Here is a 17,527-nt window from a genome sequence, read left to right on the forward strand (position 1 = left end):
CTACCAAGGAGGTAGTAGAGTCACCATCCCTGGAGGTGTTTAAAGAAAGACTGGACGTGGCACTTAGTGCCATGGTCTGTTGGTCATAGGTTGGGCTCGATGATCTCAGTGGTGTTTTCCAACCTAATCGATTCTCTGATTCTGATTTTTACACTTTTTCAGGTTTTTCTTTTACAAAATAAAATAACAGAACGATGAAGTGGAAGCTTATGACAGTAAGCTTCATAAATACCTGTTTGTTTTGCATTTCATTTACAGTCCTGGACAATCGTCCCTGATTTTACACATCATGCCCACTCTGCCTCGTTGTCAGCAGTAGCAGTGAATAACAGATATGTGGTCACTGGGAGCAGAGATGAGACAATCCAAATCTATGACATGAAAAAGAAGATAGAGCATGGGGCGCTGCTACAGCACAATGGTAAGGGAGCATTTCTTTGTAAAAAGCATTAATGGTATAAAATTGTAACTGAAAAGCCAGCCCTCACCAGAATAAGAAAACTGATTTTTTTTTTAATAAGACTCTTAATAGTGGTGGTGCTGCAGCCATGATGGTGTGATGATACAAACAAAGTAAACTTTTGAGCATAAAAGTAAAAAAATTATTTTGGATATTAGTGCTGCCACAAATATAGTTGGTTCTTACAAGTGTTTTTAGTTTTAACTGTTTAAAAAGTTATGACTCACAAATGGCTCGTGCCATTTTTCTTCTATCAGGAAAGTTACATATGTGAGAGCAGGCTGCTGCTGCCAGATGAGTTAATGTGGTACATTTCCCACTGTCTGTGCTGGCTGAATTACAGCTGTAAAAGTACATCATAAAATCATGGAATAGTTTGGATTGGAAGGTACCTTTTAAAGGTCATCTAGTCCAACCCCCTTGCATTGAGCAGGGACATCTTCAACCAGATCCAGTCACTCAGAGCCCCGACCAACTTGGCCTTGAAGGTTTCCAGGGCTGGAGCATGGATCACCTCTCTGGGCAAACTGCTTCAGTGTATCACTGCCCTCCTTGTAAAAACACTTTTTCATTATATCTAATCTGAACTGACCCTCTTCAATTTAAAACTGTTACTCCTTGTCCTGTCACAACAGGCCCTGCTAAAAAGTTTGTCCCTGTTTTTCTTACAAGTCCCCTTCAAGTGCTGGAAGGCCTAAATAAGGTCTTCCTGCAGCCTTCTCTTCTCCCAGCGGAACAATCCCATTCTCTCAGCCTTTCCTCACAGGAGAGGTGTTCCATCTCTCTAGTCATCTTCATGGCCCTCCTCTGGACTTGCTTGTTGGGATCCCGGAGCTGAATGCAGCACTTCAGGTGGGGTCTCACCTGAGCAGAGTAGAGGGACAGAATCCCCTCCCTCAGCCTGCTGGCCATGCTGCTTTTGATGCAGCCCAGGATACAATTGGCTTTCTGGGTTGGAAGCGCACATTGCTGGCTCATGTCCCGCCTCTCATCCACCCGCACGCCCAAGTATCTCTCGGCAGGGCTGCTCTGCGATCTGTTCATCCCCCAGCTTGTATTGATACCAGGGCTTTCCCTGTGCTTCGTGGAATCTCATGAGATTCCCATGGGCCCACTTCTTGAGCTGGATGGCATCCCATCCTTCCCTGCTCAGCTTGCTGTCGTCTGCAGACTTGCTGAAGGTGCACCCTTTGTCTATACAATTGGTACAGTCACGAGTTAATGGCTGTCCAAATAAACCTGTTTGGGTCATTTGTAGCTTAGTCCTGATGAGCTAAGAAGAACCTGGAGTTCGACTCAGCACAGTACCTGCATTTAACTCCTGTATGATGAATCTGGTGCTTATGGGACACAGTATGTGCAGTAGATTCAGCTGTGTGTTGGTAGCAGCAGGGCTGTGACATGGGAGCATTCCTTATCACTGATAGGAGCCCTCTGTCATCTGTGCCACGATGTTTGAGTACTGCCGTGTCAGAGAAAAGACCAGGCAGAGTTCAGACATGTATGGCTAAAGGGCGGCTGATAGAGCACATAATATATGTGTTATATGTGAATATAACAAGAAAATTTCAGAGTTTTGTGAAGAAATACTTAGGAAATAATTTAGATTTTCCCAAGGATAGGGTAGTAGCTGGCATGTTTTGATGGAAGATGCTTTTCTGTTAATTCCTATGTGTGCTGGTTTAAAGGTAAACCAGCAGGGGAAATGAACTCAACTCAAAAGAGAGATTATAGTCAGAATAACAATTTAATAAAATAATACAATAACTATGATTATACAGACAAGCAATTGGTTTTAACCCACAAAACCCAAATGTATAACCCAGCATCCTGGGGCATGAACAGAGTGGTGTTTGTTGGGCCCCCTGAGTCCAAAGCAAAAGGAGAGGGGAAAACCTGTTGGTGAGAGTGCTGGTGCAGTCTGGTCGAGAGTGGTGGTTGCAGTCTGGTTGAAAAGTGGTGATTGCAGTCCAGTCGAGAGTGGTGGTCTGCAGTTTGGTTGAGAGCGGTGGTCTGCAGTCTTCCTCTGGATCCCATGAGTGGTTAAAAAAGTCCCAAGACTCCAAGATTATATATTCTCCAGTTCAGGCAACTACCCTCCTATCTCGAAGGCCTCTTAACACCCAGTTTATAGCCTGAGGAGTCAGGCTGCTCTGGGCAGAGGGTGCAAATAGTCTACTGACAACAGTTTCTGGGAAATGGCATGGAAGGCTATAGAATACACAGTTTTGGGTTACACCCATCCGGTGATGAACTGGTCCCAGCTGTTCTAACTAGGACACTATGTTCTCTGTGCAATAACTGTTTGGTGTGTACAACATTGTTAATAGCTCTGGTTTGTATTTCTAGGGACAATAACTTGTTTGGAGTTCTATGGTACTGCACATCTATTGAGCGGGGGTGAAGATGGACTCATTTGTATCTGGAATACAAAGAGATGGGAATGTCTGAAATCCATTAAGGCACATAAGTGAGTTTCTTATATCTGCATATTCACGTACATTTTCATGTTTATTTTCCTTGTAAATAATTCAATTATACATTTGGCTAATGTTTTGTTTTTATCAGGGGACAGGTGACATCTCTTTCTATTCATCCTTCTGGGAAATTAGCTTTATCAGTTGGAACAGATAAAACATTAAGGTGAGTCAAAACTAATGAAGGAATGTGGAGAATCATAATTCAGTAACTCTTAGTAAGGTATTATAAGCAACAATTCCATGTTGGGACTCAACCATGAAACACTGGCAAAACATATTTGTCATCAAACGGTTCAAAGATCCATTGGTTTGTCTTATGAAGTTCTAAGTACCAGCAATATTTTAAAGTCTTTTAAGAATACTTCCTGCTGTTCATACCTTCTTTTTGTGAGCTCTGACTCTTTACAAGTCACTTGCAGATGCATAAATATATTTGCATTTTGGAACACAATTTGCTTAGCCTTCTGGAAACTGTCAAGGTTTTGTTTAGTGTGAGAAAACTAATTTTTCACTAGGAATGTGTCCATGTTGCTGTAGATATCTTTTTTAAAGACATAAAATTCTATTTTAACACCACAAATTGTTATTGGGCTCCTTTTAGGCTCTGTATTGCAAATGGTGGTTTAGAAAATAAATAACACAAATTCGACTTTATACTTTGCAAGCGATATATGAACTCATCATTTTCTCTTGCAATAAGAAGGCAGAAAAATGCACAGAGATGCTTAAAAGCTTCCTTTGGGTGCCTTATGTCAGCATTTCAGACTTCAGTTTCGCTGTGCTGTTTTTAACCAGAATGCATATTATCTCTTGTTGTCTTTCAGAACTTGGAATCTTGTTGAAGGACGATCAGCCTTCATCAAAAACCTTAAGCAAAGTGAGTTTATCAGTCTAAATCCAAATAAGGTGGAATTAGATAGTTTTATTTTTTGTGTAAAGAAAAGTTGATTGAATTAATCAACAAGTCAGTTAATTGGAAACAACTTTCACAATGTCTTTTTTACACATGCAGACAAGCATATATAAGTTTATATCCTTAGTAATAATAGTTTACCAAAAGGAAAATGTAGTATCACTAAAGTAAATCCTTTTTTTTCCCTTGAAATTTGAGGTCAGGACATTTAAATAAATATGTTTTGGTTTGTTTTTCTTTACACAAATCTGATAATCAGAAAGAAACATTTAAGAGCATAGTTTGACTTGTTTATTCTAGGTCATTTGATTTTTCACAATATTTTCTCAGATCAAGGTAGAAAACTGTCTAACAGCTTCTAAAGATTCTTACTTTCAGATTTTCATGCAATATAGAGTGCAAAAAGTCAGTGTCTATTTGTATACAGATGCACACATAATTAAGTGGTCCCCTGATGGAGAGAGGTATGTGACCGTGGTAACAAACAAAGTGGATATCTACAGACTTGACACAGCTTCAATCACTGGCACCATTACAACAGAGAAGAGAATTTCTTCACTTAGGTTTATTACAGTGAGTACAAAAAAGAAAGCTGTTGGGAAATTAACTGGTTTAAAACACATGAAATTAATCACACTTGCATTTCTCTTTTTCCCATTCCAAGGATTCTATCCTTGCCATAGCTGGAGATGATGAAATTATAAGGTTCTACAGCTGTGACTCTCAAAAATGCCTGTGTGAATTTAAAGCTCATGAAAACAGGTATTCTGTATTTGTTTACTATTTAGATACTTATGGCAATGCTGAGTCCTCAGTAAAGTTCAATGGCTTGTAATGTTCAGCATATTTTACTATTGTTTTTGTTTTAGTATAGAGAGTAAATTTATTTATGTGCTAAATTTCAAACTGGAGAGACTTGTTTGCTTTTAGTATGAGCACCAGTATTGTGCTGTCCATGCGTGTTACAGAAACAAGGTATATACTTAGAATTATTACTGTTCTAAGTTTATGAGTGAGTGAGTGGGTGAGTGTGTGTGTATTTAACCAGTCTTTACTGATTCTGACTCTTCAGAATGCTTTAAAACAACAAACCAGTTTTATTCAATTCAAAGAGGAGTGTAATCACATATTCTCTGTTGTTGTTGAAAACCAAATATTTATCCAAATATTGCTTTTAATTCATCAAAACACAAAAGCATTAGCAGTAATGTCATTGGTGTGTCTGATAGCAGATGCTTTAAAGTATTAAAGCATTCTGAATTGAATCTTAATGAGCCTAGCAAAGTCAAATGTTCCTAATATAAATGACAGCACCCAAACCAGATCACTGTTAAAGTTCCTGCCTGTCACTTGTGGATTTTCTGTTCAAACTGATTTTTTTAAACTCTTGCCTATTCATCTTTAATTTTTGTCAGCTTACTGTTCTGATGTGAACTGCCATGCTATAAAATAGAAACATATTACTTTTCTTTTCACAGAATAAAAGATATTTATACTTTTGAAAGAGAAGGACAGCATCTTATTGTTACTGCATCCAGTGATGGTTACATTAAAATGTGGAATCTGGATCTTGATAAGGTTGGTCTTGTTACATAAACTGCTTGTTACATTTATGAAACATACCAGACAACCAAATTTGCAGACAACCAATTTGCAAATCACTGAGGAAATTTTACTTGAAATCTGGATGTCTTGATCTTCTTCCATGTTATGTTCAGTAGATACATATACACATATATTTATGCACTGCTATATTTTTTATCTTTGTAGGGTTTTTTTAAAACAAACTATAAAATCTGATGATATTATGAGATCTCATCTCCTCTTTATATGTAAAGTCATGCTTCCCATCAGACTGACCTGAGCAGGTCTATGACTATCTAATCAGTTATATATGTCCTAAGGACTGCTGTGAATTTTTGTAATGTTGATGACTGTTGCTACTCTTTTAAAAACACAAACTCTGTGGTTTGGGGCAGCGGGGAGGAAGGTGGTTGTTCATGTCAGAGGAAGAACTTATCCTTCAGAAAAATTCAAACACATTACTGTACTGGGTACTTGTATTTTCTGTGTTTTCAAGGAGTTCCCAGTAGCACAGTTCAACAAGGAATCATGTTTTATCTTTTAAGTTTACCATGTTTATGGTTTGCTCTTAAAATCAGAAATAGATTTTTTAACATTTAATGCCTAATAATAAAGGATCTACTATATTTCACTCTAAGTATCTTGAATAGTTCAAATAATTATTTCTCAACATTTATACACTTCATATGTCAATTTGCCCATTTTTAATTTTACTCCCTCTGGTTATTTTTATACTTCTAAGTGCAATAGTGAAATCCCTCTTTTTCCTTCCTCAAATTTCTGTTCCCCTTGTTTCTATACCCTGTAATTGACATAGTGATCAGGGAATTCTTTACCTTTCTCTGTAACACTGTATTTATTTTGATCAAATCTGTGGTAATTTGCTTTCTGTCCAGGCAGAGTTTTGTATAACTGTGTGGGCTGCTCTGTCCAGCTCTGTGAGGTACAATATCCTAATACAGTAATTTCTGATGTGTTAATGTTGTTAACATTGTGACACTTTATCCTGATATCTGTAATAGGATATTTGCTCAAGTACTCCCAGAGCTGAGTGATACAATTGCCTAACAATGAAGTGGAAGTTACTTTCTCACTTCAAATACTTCAGTAAATTTAAACAGAAATAATGTGTAAATAATATTTTTTTTTATGTTTTCTTCAGATTAAAAATGTGCCATCTTTACTGTGTGAAGTCAATACCAAAGCTAGGCTGACATGTCTTGCAGTATGGCTTGACCGAGCTTCAGAAATGAAAGAAAACTCTGATAAAGCTGCAACATCATCTCAAGGTAACAGAACTGTGTGTATTTTCAATTGTTAATGTGACAGTGAAATGGAATATACTACGTAGGAGGTTTCTACTATATGCACTGGAAAAAGTTTTGGTATTTTGAAGAACTGGGGAGATGACACTGGCAAGTGATACAGATACACTTACCAATCTGATGGTGTCTCAAGCCTGTATGTTTGTTGGACGACATAAGCCCCTTTTCACTTTTATTAAAGTTTTCTTTCACTTGAATAACATACTGAGGAAGTCACTGTGAAGCTTTTGAGACAGATAAGAAAATAAACAGATTGATTGGACTGCATGTCTTGTTTTCCTATAAACAAAATTAGGTCTGAGGCCATTGTAGTTGGGCAAACTTAGGAGGTCTGGCTCCGATTTGTTTGGGTTTTGTGCAGTTGTTTTTGTGTATTGTTATCTATTTACATACTTGATCTTCAGATATTTTAATTTCACAGGCAAAACTAGCATAAATGGCACTTTCCACTGTAAAATAAAAAACTATAAGACTACATAAAGATCAGTGTGAATAATTTCTTGCTTTTTTTCAGCAAAAGAAGATGAAAAATCATCAATAGTCAGGAAAAACAAAGCTTGTTGGACTGATACAAGTGATAAAACAGCAAAAAAAAAGAGAAAAATTATTCCAGAGAAAAAAAAATTGGAAGCTCCATTGCAAAAGAAGAAAAGGAAACAGAATAGCTCGGCATGAAGGCAGCTTTTTTCTCTTCTGTATAAAAGTAAATGCTGGTGTTGCTCTAGTTTTTATAAGAATGTAAACCTCTAACAGGACATATACCTCTGAACTGATGAGTTGTTTAAAAGTAATTAATGTTCTTACCCTAAGAAATTGACTGACCATTCTGAGAAGTATCAAAAGAATTAAGTGAAGGAGGCAAAAATAAATTTATAATATGTAATGTTTATATTTTTCTCTTAAAAATAACATATACCTTTTTAACTGGCTCTGAAAAAGGTAGCTAAAATAATAAAAATAGCTGCATCTGTCTCAGATACATTTTTGTCTTCACTTCCATGCATATTAAAAACATGTACACTTTTCATTTTGGTGTTGAAAAAGTTACTCTTTATTTGACTCAAAATATGATCTGCCTTTGTCTTGCATTACTTTTCCTACTGTAAGAAGGAACATGTTAAAATTACTTAAAATATGACGATCACATTCCATTCATACATTCAGAGAAAACCATACTTTCTAGTTCTTGACATGGACTTATACATGGAGTTTATAAGCAAAATGTTTGGCTTTTTTACCATGTCCATACTTCATGTATTTAAGTTTTTTTTTAAGTCTTGGCACTCATGGTTCACATGATTGAAACCTTTTGCTTAGAATATGATACATATTTTTAGGTAGAAGAGTTTATATCAATACGGTTTTACCTTTTTCTTACCCCTTCCCATTGTATTTTTTCAAGTCCTTGATCTGAGCCGTATTGTTAAAAAAGAATTATATAACATTTGAAATTTTTGCCATGCTGATAAAATGTCACCTATCTGTTTTGTTTGCACTTAAACAAAAAGTGAATTCCTGACCTTCTCAGTCAGTGGGAACAGGATTTTATCCTAAGCCTTATTACAAATACACAGTGGGAAAAACAAAGTTGAGCTGGAGTGAACAAGCTCAAATAGCTGTGCTAAATGTTCCCACTCTTTATTTTAAAGTGTAAGGCATGATAATGTTGGGTTTTGCACTACTGGAGTAGTCATTATTTCTTCTGCTTTCGAAGAGTAATTGGAATTATGCTTTATTCTGATTCACTTCAGTAATAATCTGTTCCTCCTTATTTGTGTAGCAAGAGAAGAAGAGAAAATCAGAAAAAAGATTGAGCCAAATCTGGAGATAGGAATGCAGGCTGGTTTAGGGATGTAAAATAGAATACTGCAGTTCAGCTCCATGTATGCTCTGACACTGAAACAAAGTGAGCATCATCAGTGCTGTTATGGAATTGTTCCTGTGGCAATGTCAGTATTCTCTTGGAAGTAGGCATCCATATTTACCTTCTGTAACTGTTTTCCTTATTTAGATAAATGATTGTAGCCTCTTCTTTGGAAATTCAATATAGTTGATTTAGGTGAGCTCAGTTAAATTCAGCATTAAAGGTATTTAGTTTGAGCTTACACAGCTTTTAATTTTAATGATACCTGAAATGTTTGTGCTCACAAACACAGGCAAATAATATAAGACTTTGAAGGGTTTGTAGACTTGATAGAAAAGTACCAAAACAGATTTGTAATTCATAAGGCCTCTACAGTAAATATACAACTTAAAAAGTATAAGCTTAAATAAGAGAACTGTTTAAAGTGCTTTCCCTTGTAAAGTGTTATGTCTATTTCACAGTGCTTATCTTATGTCCTTGACAAAATGGCTGCCACTACTAAACCAGTTTTTATTGTTTGGATTTTTAAATACATGAGCTCATGGCCACAGACATTACAGTTACAGAAGCAAGCTTGCATAAGCATCAGAAAAAATCCAGTCTGCACATAATTTTAAGAATTAAAAAGCAAAAATTCAACAGAATTTTGGTCCTAAAGTTAGACTTACAAGTAAATATCAGACATCTGTAAAAATGCAAACTCCCTGTGTAGTAACAAAGAATTATTTATCTCATGAGACTTAGAACAATTTGGGAACTGGAGACAGTGAAGAACAGTCCTAACAGCTTTTAAAGTAAAATACACAAACAGTCCTTAGGGGAGAACTCATTTTTTCTGTACCTTGAGTGAATGCTCTGCCACTAACTAATACTTGGCAATTTTTTGTCATTGTTGTTTCCCTGTGAACATCTTCCTTTTCAGCACATTTTTCATTCTAGTTTTCAGGGAACTGCTTAGAATGGTAGAGGCAGCAGTGCAGAGAGAGATGTCAGCAGTGAGAAATCTGTCCCTGTCAGAAAGGGTGGATGTGCATGACACTGGTAGAGTAGATGGAGCCATAGCTGCAAGAAACAACAGCCTAGCAAGCAGCATCTGAGATGAACCCCAGGTGAGTTCAGTAGCTCCAGCAGCTGTGGATTTCTTCCAGTTTTCCTGCTTCCCTCCTCTTGGGGAACCCCTGTTCTGGATTACAAAGTAGAGCCCAGCGAAGCTTGAACCTCATAGCTATCACACAGCTTGAATTGAAAAGGGAGCCCCATCCTGGGTAGCTTAGATATGTGTTGGTTGTGGCACTTTCCAGGGAGAGAGGAGGTTCCTATTTAAACCACTTAAGCCAACAAAGGAATTAAACTGCTCCTCCATTTATGAACATTAGTCTAATTCATAAAGATGGAGAAGTTTGAAATGCAGCTGAAGAAAGCTGCATTTTGCAGAAAGTACAGGCCTCTTATATTTTGTGTCTTCTATTATGAAGAGGAACTGAAGCTCCTCAGCTCAGGGACCTGGCTAGAGGAGTGCTTTTTCTCTCTATATGGTTAAATGTCCATGGGAGGTAAGTGTATGGACAACTGGAATAAATCATGCAGCACCACTTAAGTGAAGAAACCCAGTTTCAGCACTTGTAAAAGAGAAAGGGTTTATCTTTGTAGGCAGTTATAAACATCTCTACCTTTTTTCCAGATAAAAAAAAATGCAAAACATTTTCTTTACAATTTGTTTTCCATCTCCCACTGTTGCATAGCTTCTAAAGCAGAAGATTCATCTTGTTGCACTAGCTTGCAATTTAAAGGTTATGGAAATCCTCTACATCTTCCATAAAAGAGCTGTACTGAAGTTACTGATCAAAGCAAGAAGCAGTATGTAGGCTGCCCGAAGTTGTGGCTCATGCCACAACAAAACCCGACCCCAAATTCTCAGCTGTACCACATAACCCCATTTCTGGAATAGGGCCGGGAGGGACTGGGAGCACAGGACTGCTGCTATGCCCCTCACTGAACAAGAGCACAAAACCTCGTCTGCACTGAAGTCTCTCCTAATAATTATAGGCACCAGGGCTTGCTCGGGCATCCTCCATATCCCCCTCCCGTCGTGCCGGGGCAGTTCCTGGGAGCTCCGCAGGTAGGTGGGAAGACACCACCGCCTTCTCCTCCGCAACCCCGGGCTGCGGGACGCACCCTTCCCTGCCTCTTGGGTAGGTTTTTGGTTGGTTGGCTTTTGCGTTGGGGTTTTTTTAACCCCTTCTCCCAGAACAGCCGGAAAAGGGAAGTTTTGGGCGGTGCGTGGCTCCTTCACCTCCTCTTCCGCCGCCTGCTCCGCCCCCAGTTGCTGCGGAGCGGGTCTATCGGGCAGGTGAGACCCCGCAGCATCCCTGTCACCCCCAGGGCTGCCTTCTCAACAAGTCGGGTTTCCTCTCCTGGGTTCACGGCTTAGGCTTTGCTCATAGCAGAGCCTGCCACGGCAAAATGCTTCTTCCCTTCCCCCCCCGCCCCCCACCTAAAATAAAAGGTTAAGAGATGCTGATCCTCAACCCGATTTTGCGTTACAGCTTTCGGCATGGCAGTGGACTGGTTCGGCTTTGGCTACGCCGCCCTGGTGACATCAGGAGGGCTTATTGGCTATGTAAAAGCAGGTACGGAGCTCAAAGATGCTTCTGTCTCCCATTCTGTCTTCGTCCTCCCTCCCCCCAATTACTTGGTGTGAGCTGGGCGGCTTTTTACGAAAGGCTTCTAGCTCGAAGTTGGTACAGATGTAAAATTTATCAGTTTGTGCCATGTGCTGATAACTTGCTGCTGTTGGGGAGTGGTGGATTTTGGGCTGAGCTGGTGCTTTGGGCAGATAAGCCCACAATCGGCTTTCTGGTGGATGCTGATATGCTACTTCTGCATTGTGCTCTTTGAGTGAACTGACATAAGTTTCCTTCAGAAAGGCTTTTCCCCTCCTGTTTAAAATACAAGCGTTCTATAAGTGTTCTGCATCTTCAAGTGACATAAATCACCATTTTTTTCCCCTTAGAGATTTATTCCCATCTTAATCTTTGACAATAATGGTGTACTGCAAGCTGCAGAGAGTTTTCTGAAGGATCCTTTCTCCAAGTAGAGCTGAACAATGCAAATCAGTCCTTAAACTTGTTCCTTTTCTGGGCTCTTCATCATAAGCTTACCCTCTGACCTACTGTTTTCATTTCCTGGCCTCTTCCTGAGTTACCCTCCTCCAGACAGAACTGAAGCTTAATTCCTGCAACAGTCTCTTTCAGCTTTGAAAATCCCTAAGCTGTCCTAGCTTTTATGATAGGAAGGGGCATTTCTGAAGTCAGTAGGAATCTTACCAGTAACTAATTGCATCTGTATTTCTCTGAGGGCATTATGAAATGGTAGGAGTCTTTCATGTCCTCTGGTCCCAGATGGGAGGACACGGTCATGCTGAGGCAAGGGAATCCAGGTCACAGGATTTTTGAAGGGGGAATAGAAACTCATATGGTGACTTCTGGAGAGAAAAAAACCATATTGTATCATTACTAATAACTTGGAGAAACCAAAAGAAAATGGAACTTTCATCTGTAGATCTAATTTGATGATCTGATCTGTTCTTTTACAACCAGGTCTATTTACAGAGCAATCAAAGAGAGAGTGATCAATTGATTGATTGATATTTTTTCTGTCTTCATTTAGTAAGTTCTCTGAGTCCTTGTGTGTTGAGACTCAGGAACTTCTTGAGCCAGAGGTGATGTGTTTGTCCTAGTAAGTGTATGTGTCATAGTTGCTTAAACGACGCCTCAAGGTAAAATTCATGGATATGGATATGGTGGATGTTTCTTGACTCCCAGGCTTGTGGAAAGAATTGTAGCTACCACATGTTGGTTGCTAAACTGTATTCTATACAAAGCAGCTGGTTATTATAGTGTGCATCTTTTTCCTTGCACATGGACAAGAATATCAGGTGCTTTCTATCAGTTTTTATCTCTTGCTTTTTTATACCGAAAGCAGGATCTAAAGCAATATTACAGCAACCTTGTTGATGACTGAAAAGTGATTACTTTCTGGCAGCAATATGCAATCCTCCTGTAACATTGAGAGATCTTTATCAGCTTAGTTTTTTAGTCTCAAGTCTTTTAAAGGTGACCTGAAAAATGGAATATAAAAAGAACTATCCTCGGTAACATTAAGTCCTTAACTCTCCAATAGCCTTATTGAGGATATTCACCACTCGCAGTGATCATGCCACTTCATTACTTGGTGTATTCTGTAAATCAACTTAAACGTAGTATCCTTTATTTTCTGGTAGCTTTATACCAAGGATCTGATTCAAAGTTTAGGTGAGTCCAGGGAACATTCTTCCAAAGTCTGCAGTTACCTTTGGATCAGATCTCAGGTGTATTTAAGAGATATGATCTCCATTATTCGACTCCACCTTCCTCTTTGGCAACTCTTTAATTATCTGAATACCCTCCTGCCCAATTCAGTCCACACGTCCTTTTTTCCCACTCTTAAATCCTTACTATTTAATCCATCTACTTTACTGCCTCTCAAGAAATTTTGATATTACTGTTTTGAAACAACATGCTTCAGTTTGCACAAGGAAAACACCGATTCTTTTGTTTTTCTCATAATTCTTTCCACCGTAAATATATTAATGACTTTGCTGTTACAGAACTAAATACTAATGCTATTTGTATCTTATGCAAGAGTATTTCAGCTGGTTTTTGGTGCTGACCAACATGGTCTCAATATCTTAAAAGAAAAAAAAAACCTTCTCTAATCTTCTTTATAACAATGAATGATGAATGCCTATCTTTTTTGGGTTTTTTGTTGTTGCTGGTATTTTGCAAAACATAAGGTGATGAGCAAGTTCATTTTTAAGTTTCTAATAAATGCATTATCTTTTACTTATTCAGGTAGTGTTCCATCACTAGCTGCTGGCCTGTTCTTTGGTGGTTTGGCTGGACTGGGTGCTTATCAGCTCTCACAGAATCCAAATAATATTTGGCTTTCTTTGAGTAAGTAATTTTAAAATTTTACTTAGAAGAGATTATACTTACCCTAAAATAGCTGGATATTTAAAATTAGTTCCTAAAAGTCTTTGCAGAAGAGTTAAATGGATGGTGTTATATATCTAATTTCAGTCCAGTCTTTGAACTTCACTGCACTGGTGGCTGCCAACACTCATATGTCTGGTACTGATGTGTTTGAGGGATCCTAGTTCTAGGAAAGTGTTAGTAAATTGATGTCTGACCTCTCTGTGTCCTCTATCTGACTGAATCCTACTTTAAGCATCCCACAGTAAGCTGGAGCATTTGGGGAAGTGGGATTCCCCTGTAGACGGCCTGTACCACTAGCAGGTTATTTTATTACCACTGAAAATGGCAGTAGTTGTGATTGGCTTATTTTTATATATGACAAATATGTGGAATGACAAAGGTGTTGCATGCCTCGGGGGATTTAACAGAAAAGTAAGGTTCGGTAGTGCAGCTTATTCTACCTTCTTCTCAGAACTGGAGCTTCCCTTCCTCCTGATTGTAGAAGCTGACTGTGGAGAGTTACTGCTTAGTCAGTGTTTAAAGAGCTGACACTGGCTATAGCACTTTTTCACTGAAGCAGTGACATAGCATCTGGCTCTTTGGTATATGAAAGTCAGAAGTGAAAGGGGAAGGCCCAGCATTTCTCTCCACTTCAGTTTTGTTTACAGGCAGTCCTGTTTACAGGCTTCCACGTCTACTGGACAGGCCAAAAGCTGTGCATGGTCAAGCCTAAGTAACTGGAATAAACTGCAAATACAGCAAGCTTAAGAAGAGTGATACCAAGTGTTTTCCTGAAGAGTGATACCAAGTGTTTTCCTGAATGTCAGAGGCAGTCAGATATATTTCTCTACCTCAGTAGCGTATGAAGTCTTTTCCTTTAAAGTTTTTGGAGAAGGGGTGTTCTACTACTGCTTTGGCCAAAATTACACTGTGAGTTGTGCATATTTTGAAGAGTGCCTACTAATTAGAGCTTGAAGCATTTGAATACTAAAATATTTTAGTTTTATTGTGTGTCAGACTGTGATCCCAGTCTCTTATATATCTCCTTACATGAGATCACTAGAAGTCAGCAACAATATCTGGAGTGGTGTTAGGGAAGGGGCATGCCATGGCTAGGACTGAAGATGAGCTGGGTCCTGCAGGACCAGTCATCACATGGGAACAATGGTAGAAGATAAATGAGTTGGAACATACTGTGCGTAGCTGTTACCACTGGGTAGCAGATGCATGCTAATGCTAAGGATTTCATCAATATGTTTTTCTTACAGTTTTCTTAGTATTCAGTCTGTCTTTGACATACAGTGTTCCAGGGACTGCTCTTTCTATTTTACTGGCTTGGTGAAAGTACATGGCTCCTGTCTCTAAGTCAGGGACAATAGATTTGACTCTCATCTTAGTGGAAGGAGGTGCAGGACTGAAATGGCTTGGTAATGCATAGCACTTACATAGCACACTTCCCTTTTGAAGTCTTTTGAAACATAAATTAGTTCATTCTCAGAACATTACTACAAGTTACACATGAAAATGCTCTCTCCTTTTTATGAGAAGTGGGGGAATTAAGTGCACAAGTTTAGTGATTTGCCTGTGCATGGGGAAGGAGTGAGCAGTGTGGCATAAATTATTTCCAGCCTCAAAAAGAACACATTTTGAAAAAGAAATCTGAGGAGTGTGTGCAGAACCATATGGAGCGCACTGTCTGCTAGAACTTGATGTAGAATACTTTTTACATACTGAGGCATTCCAAAATTTACACAATTTATTGACTCTCTTAGTCCATCAAGTGAAATAACCGTTTCACTTTTTACTTGGTGCTACTGCTTCTCACTGTTCCGTTAGTTTTTAATTCTATTATGTCTCTTACACACATGTATCTGCTGCCTGGACTGTACAATCTCTCATTTAAGTTACATCTGGAACACTGTCTGCCATCATGGGAACGAGATTTTACAACTCCAGAAAATTCATGCCCGCGGGGCTGATTGCTGGTGTCAGGTACAACACAATATACTTTTTTTTTTAACCTCTTGTGTGTGATTTCTTAATTAAACTGAAATGGAATGAGTCATATTTTATGTATCTTTTTTGTTCCTGTGCACCAGTTACATGGGAAGTATTTGAAAATGTATTAACAAATTGTTGTTATTATTGTTTAATTATGTGTTTTTCCTCCTTATGCAGTTTGTTAATGGTTGGAAGATTAGCACTGAAGATGTTAGAAAAGCCCCAGGATAAGTAGCTGTTCGTTTTACAGCCTAATATTTGGATAAGGAAACCTGATAATGATGTTGCATAAATTCAGAAGCAAGAAGATGGAACACTTTTCTATATCAAGACATTTTTCCCCCTTTTTTACATAAAAGGGAGTAGAATGATGGGACAGATAGTTTATAAACATTTGTTTATATACATTTGTTTCAATGATCAGGTAGACCTATTTGTGTATAGAGAGAAATGGGTCCTGGGTTTGATTTTTCCAGATGTGAATCAGTGTATTTTAACACTTCCAATTTTTATATTTCAAAATATTCTGCTGACATATATGAAGCAGAGTGAACCTGTAATTAAGAAAATAACCACAAAGAGGCACCAGGAGTAATTTGCTAAATACAACAGTGTATCTCAAACAGCATGCTTTACCTGTTGCATTCTGAGTTGATACACCACGTCTGTATAACACCAAACAGATCTTACATTTTTATTGTGAAATGATGCTAAAATGTTGCTTTTCTACAAGTAAATTCTATTACAAGCCTTTGTTTGGTGTGGTTTTTTTTATAATTTCTGTGTTTTGGGCATCGGGGGTATTTTTACTTTGTGTTCTTCTCAGTGGAAGTCTTTGCAGTGAACTGTTAGTATCCAAGTGCCGTCTTTCAAAATCGCTTTATAAATGTGGGGGCAAAAGATTAAATTAGGGGCCTTCATTAACATTTTAATGTATTTCATATTGTAACCTCTCTTGTTTCCAGACACTTAATCTGTAAATAACCTGATTGTACAAGGTGAATCTGCAGGGAGCAACACTAAAAACATGTAAAAGTGTGTCTGAAATTCTAGTCCCAGTTAAATCGTAGTCTCTTTTGACTGTGCTGTAAGCAAAACCCAACAGAAGTTTTGTAATTACATTTTTATGTTTCTAAATCTCCCCATGTAATTGAATAGAAAATTCCATCCCTCATACAGAATTTTCTAGAGCCATTCAAGAACTAAAGACATTAGTATCCTTTCTCCAGAGTGCTCATGCTTTTAGACTGATTGTTAGCTAATTCTAAAAGTTTTCTTTCCTATTTTTATTGTGTAGGTTTCTGTGTTTTGGTTTTTGGTTTTTCTCCACTGACACTTGTCTCTATCTAAATTGAGATAATTACTTTTGCATTAAATTCACTGTGGCTATGCCATGACTTCAGTGGAACTTCGTGCCGTGAGTCAGCTTTTATATGGATGTAAATTTTGGAAAATGATTTAATTATTTTTAGGAAATCAGTTGTTAATTCTTAAATTAAGGCTACTCTGTTTAAAGCACACTCTGAAAATAAGAATGTTACTTTAATATTTCTTACAATATCAGCTATCAGCACAAGCTTAAATGAGTACAGATTTTTCAACAAGGTTCAGTAACAGGAAACTGGTTGTACAATACACAGACTGGGTGACCAGAATTCAACAACTCAGAGTTTAATCATGCCTCCAGAACTTAAATACATTATAGAAATGTGAGAAGAGAGTTATGGTTATCAAATCCTCATTTCCCAGGTTGAAGAGCCAGGCCCTCTATTGCACATCTACATGCCAGGTAGAAGTTTGAGTGGCAGGAGGAAATGTCAGGTATTTCACCCCTCTCTTGAGGGGCTCACTCAGGACTGGAGGAGGGAATTCCCTATTTGCTTTG

At 38.2% G+C, this 17,527-nt stretch overlaps 2 protein-coding genes across 5 annotated transcripts; both read left to right on the plus strand.

Annotated features, from left to right (window-relative positions):
• Positions 1 to 246: 246 nt before the first annotated feature.
• PAK1IP1 (PAK1 interacting protein 1) lies at positions 247 to 7,789 on the plus strand (the record flags this gene model as incomplete). Its single annotated transcript, XM_029961700.1, has 9 exons — positions 247 to 421; positions 2,810 to 2,930; positions 3,029 to 3,103; positions 3,765 to 3,817; positions 4,281 to 4,426; positions 4,518 to 4,615; positions 5,332 to 5,431; positions 6,600 to 6,726; positions 7,277 to 7,789. Coding segments are annotated over 9 exons (1,056 nt in total), but the record flags the coding sequence as incomplete, so codon positions are not given.
• Positions 7,790 to 9,548: 1,759 nt separating this feature from the next.
• LOC103756251 (transmembrane protein 14C) lies at positions 9,549 to 16,396 on the plus strand. 4 transcript variants are annotated; one of them, XM_029961699.1, is made up of 6 exons: positions 9,549 to 9,735; positions 10,369 to 10,745; positions 11,173 to 11,256; positions 13,519 to 13,620; positions 15,509 to 15,633; positions 15,820 to 16,396. In XM_029961699.1, exons 3-6 carry the CDS (start codon positions 11,181 to 11,183, stop codon positions 15,871 to 15,873), a joined length of 357 nt encoding a protein of 118 aa, XP_029817559.1. In that variant the 5' UTR covers positions 9,549 to 9,735; positions 10,369 to 10,745; positions 11,173 to 11,180; the 3' UTR covers positions 15,874 to 16,396. The 4 variants fall into 4 exon arrangements, with proteins under 4 accessions (XP_029817559.1, XP_017933195.1, XP_029817558.1 ...); XM_018077706.3 differs by having other exon boundaries at positions 9,549 to 10,745; XM_029961698.1 differs by lacking the exons at positions 9,549 to 9,735; positions 10,369 to 10,745 and adding an exon at positions 10,859 to 10,976.
• Positions 16,397 to 17,527: the final 1,131 nt, after the last annotated feature.

Source organism: Manacus vitellinus, unplaced genomic scaffold, assembly GCF_001715985.3.
Source record: "Manacus vitellinus isolate BGI_N305 unplaced genomic scaffold, ASM171598v3 scaffold_39_pilon, whole genome shotgun sequence".
Classification (NCBI taxonomy): domain Eukaryota; kingdom Metazoa; phylum Chordata; class Aves; order Passeriformes; family Pipridae; genus Manacus; species Manacus vitellinus.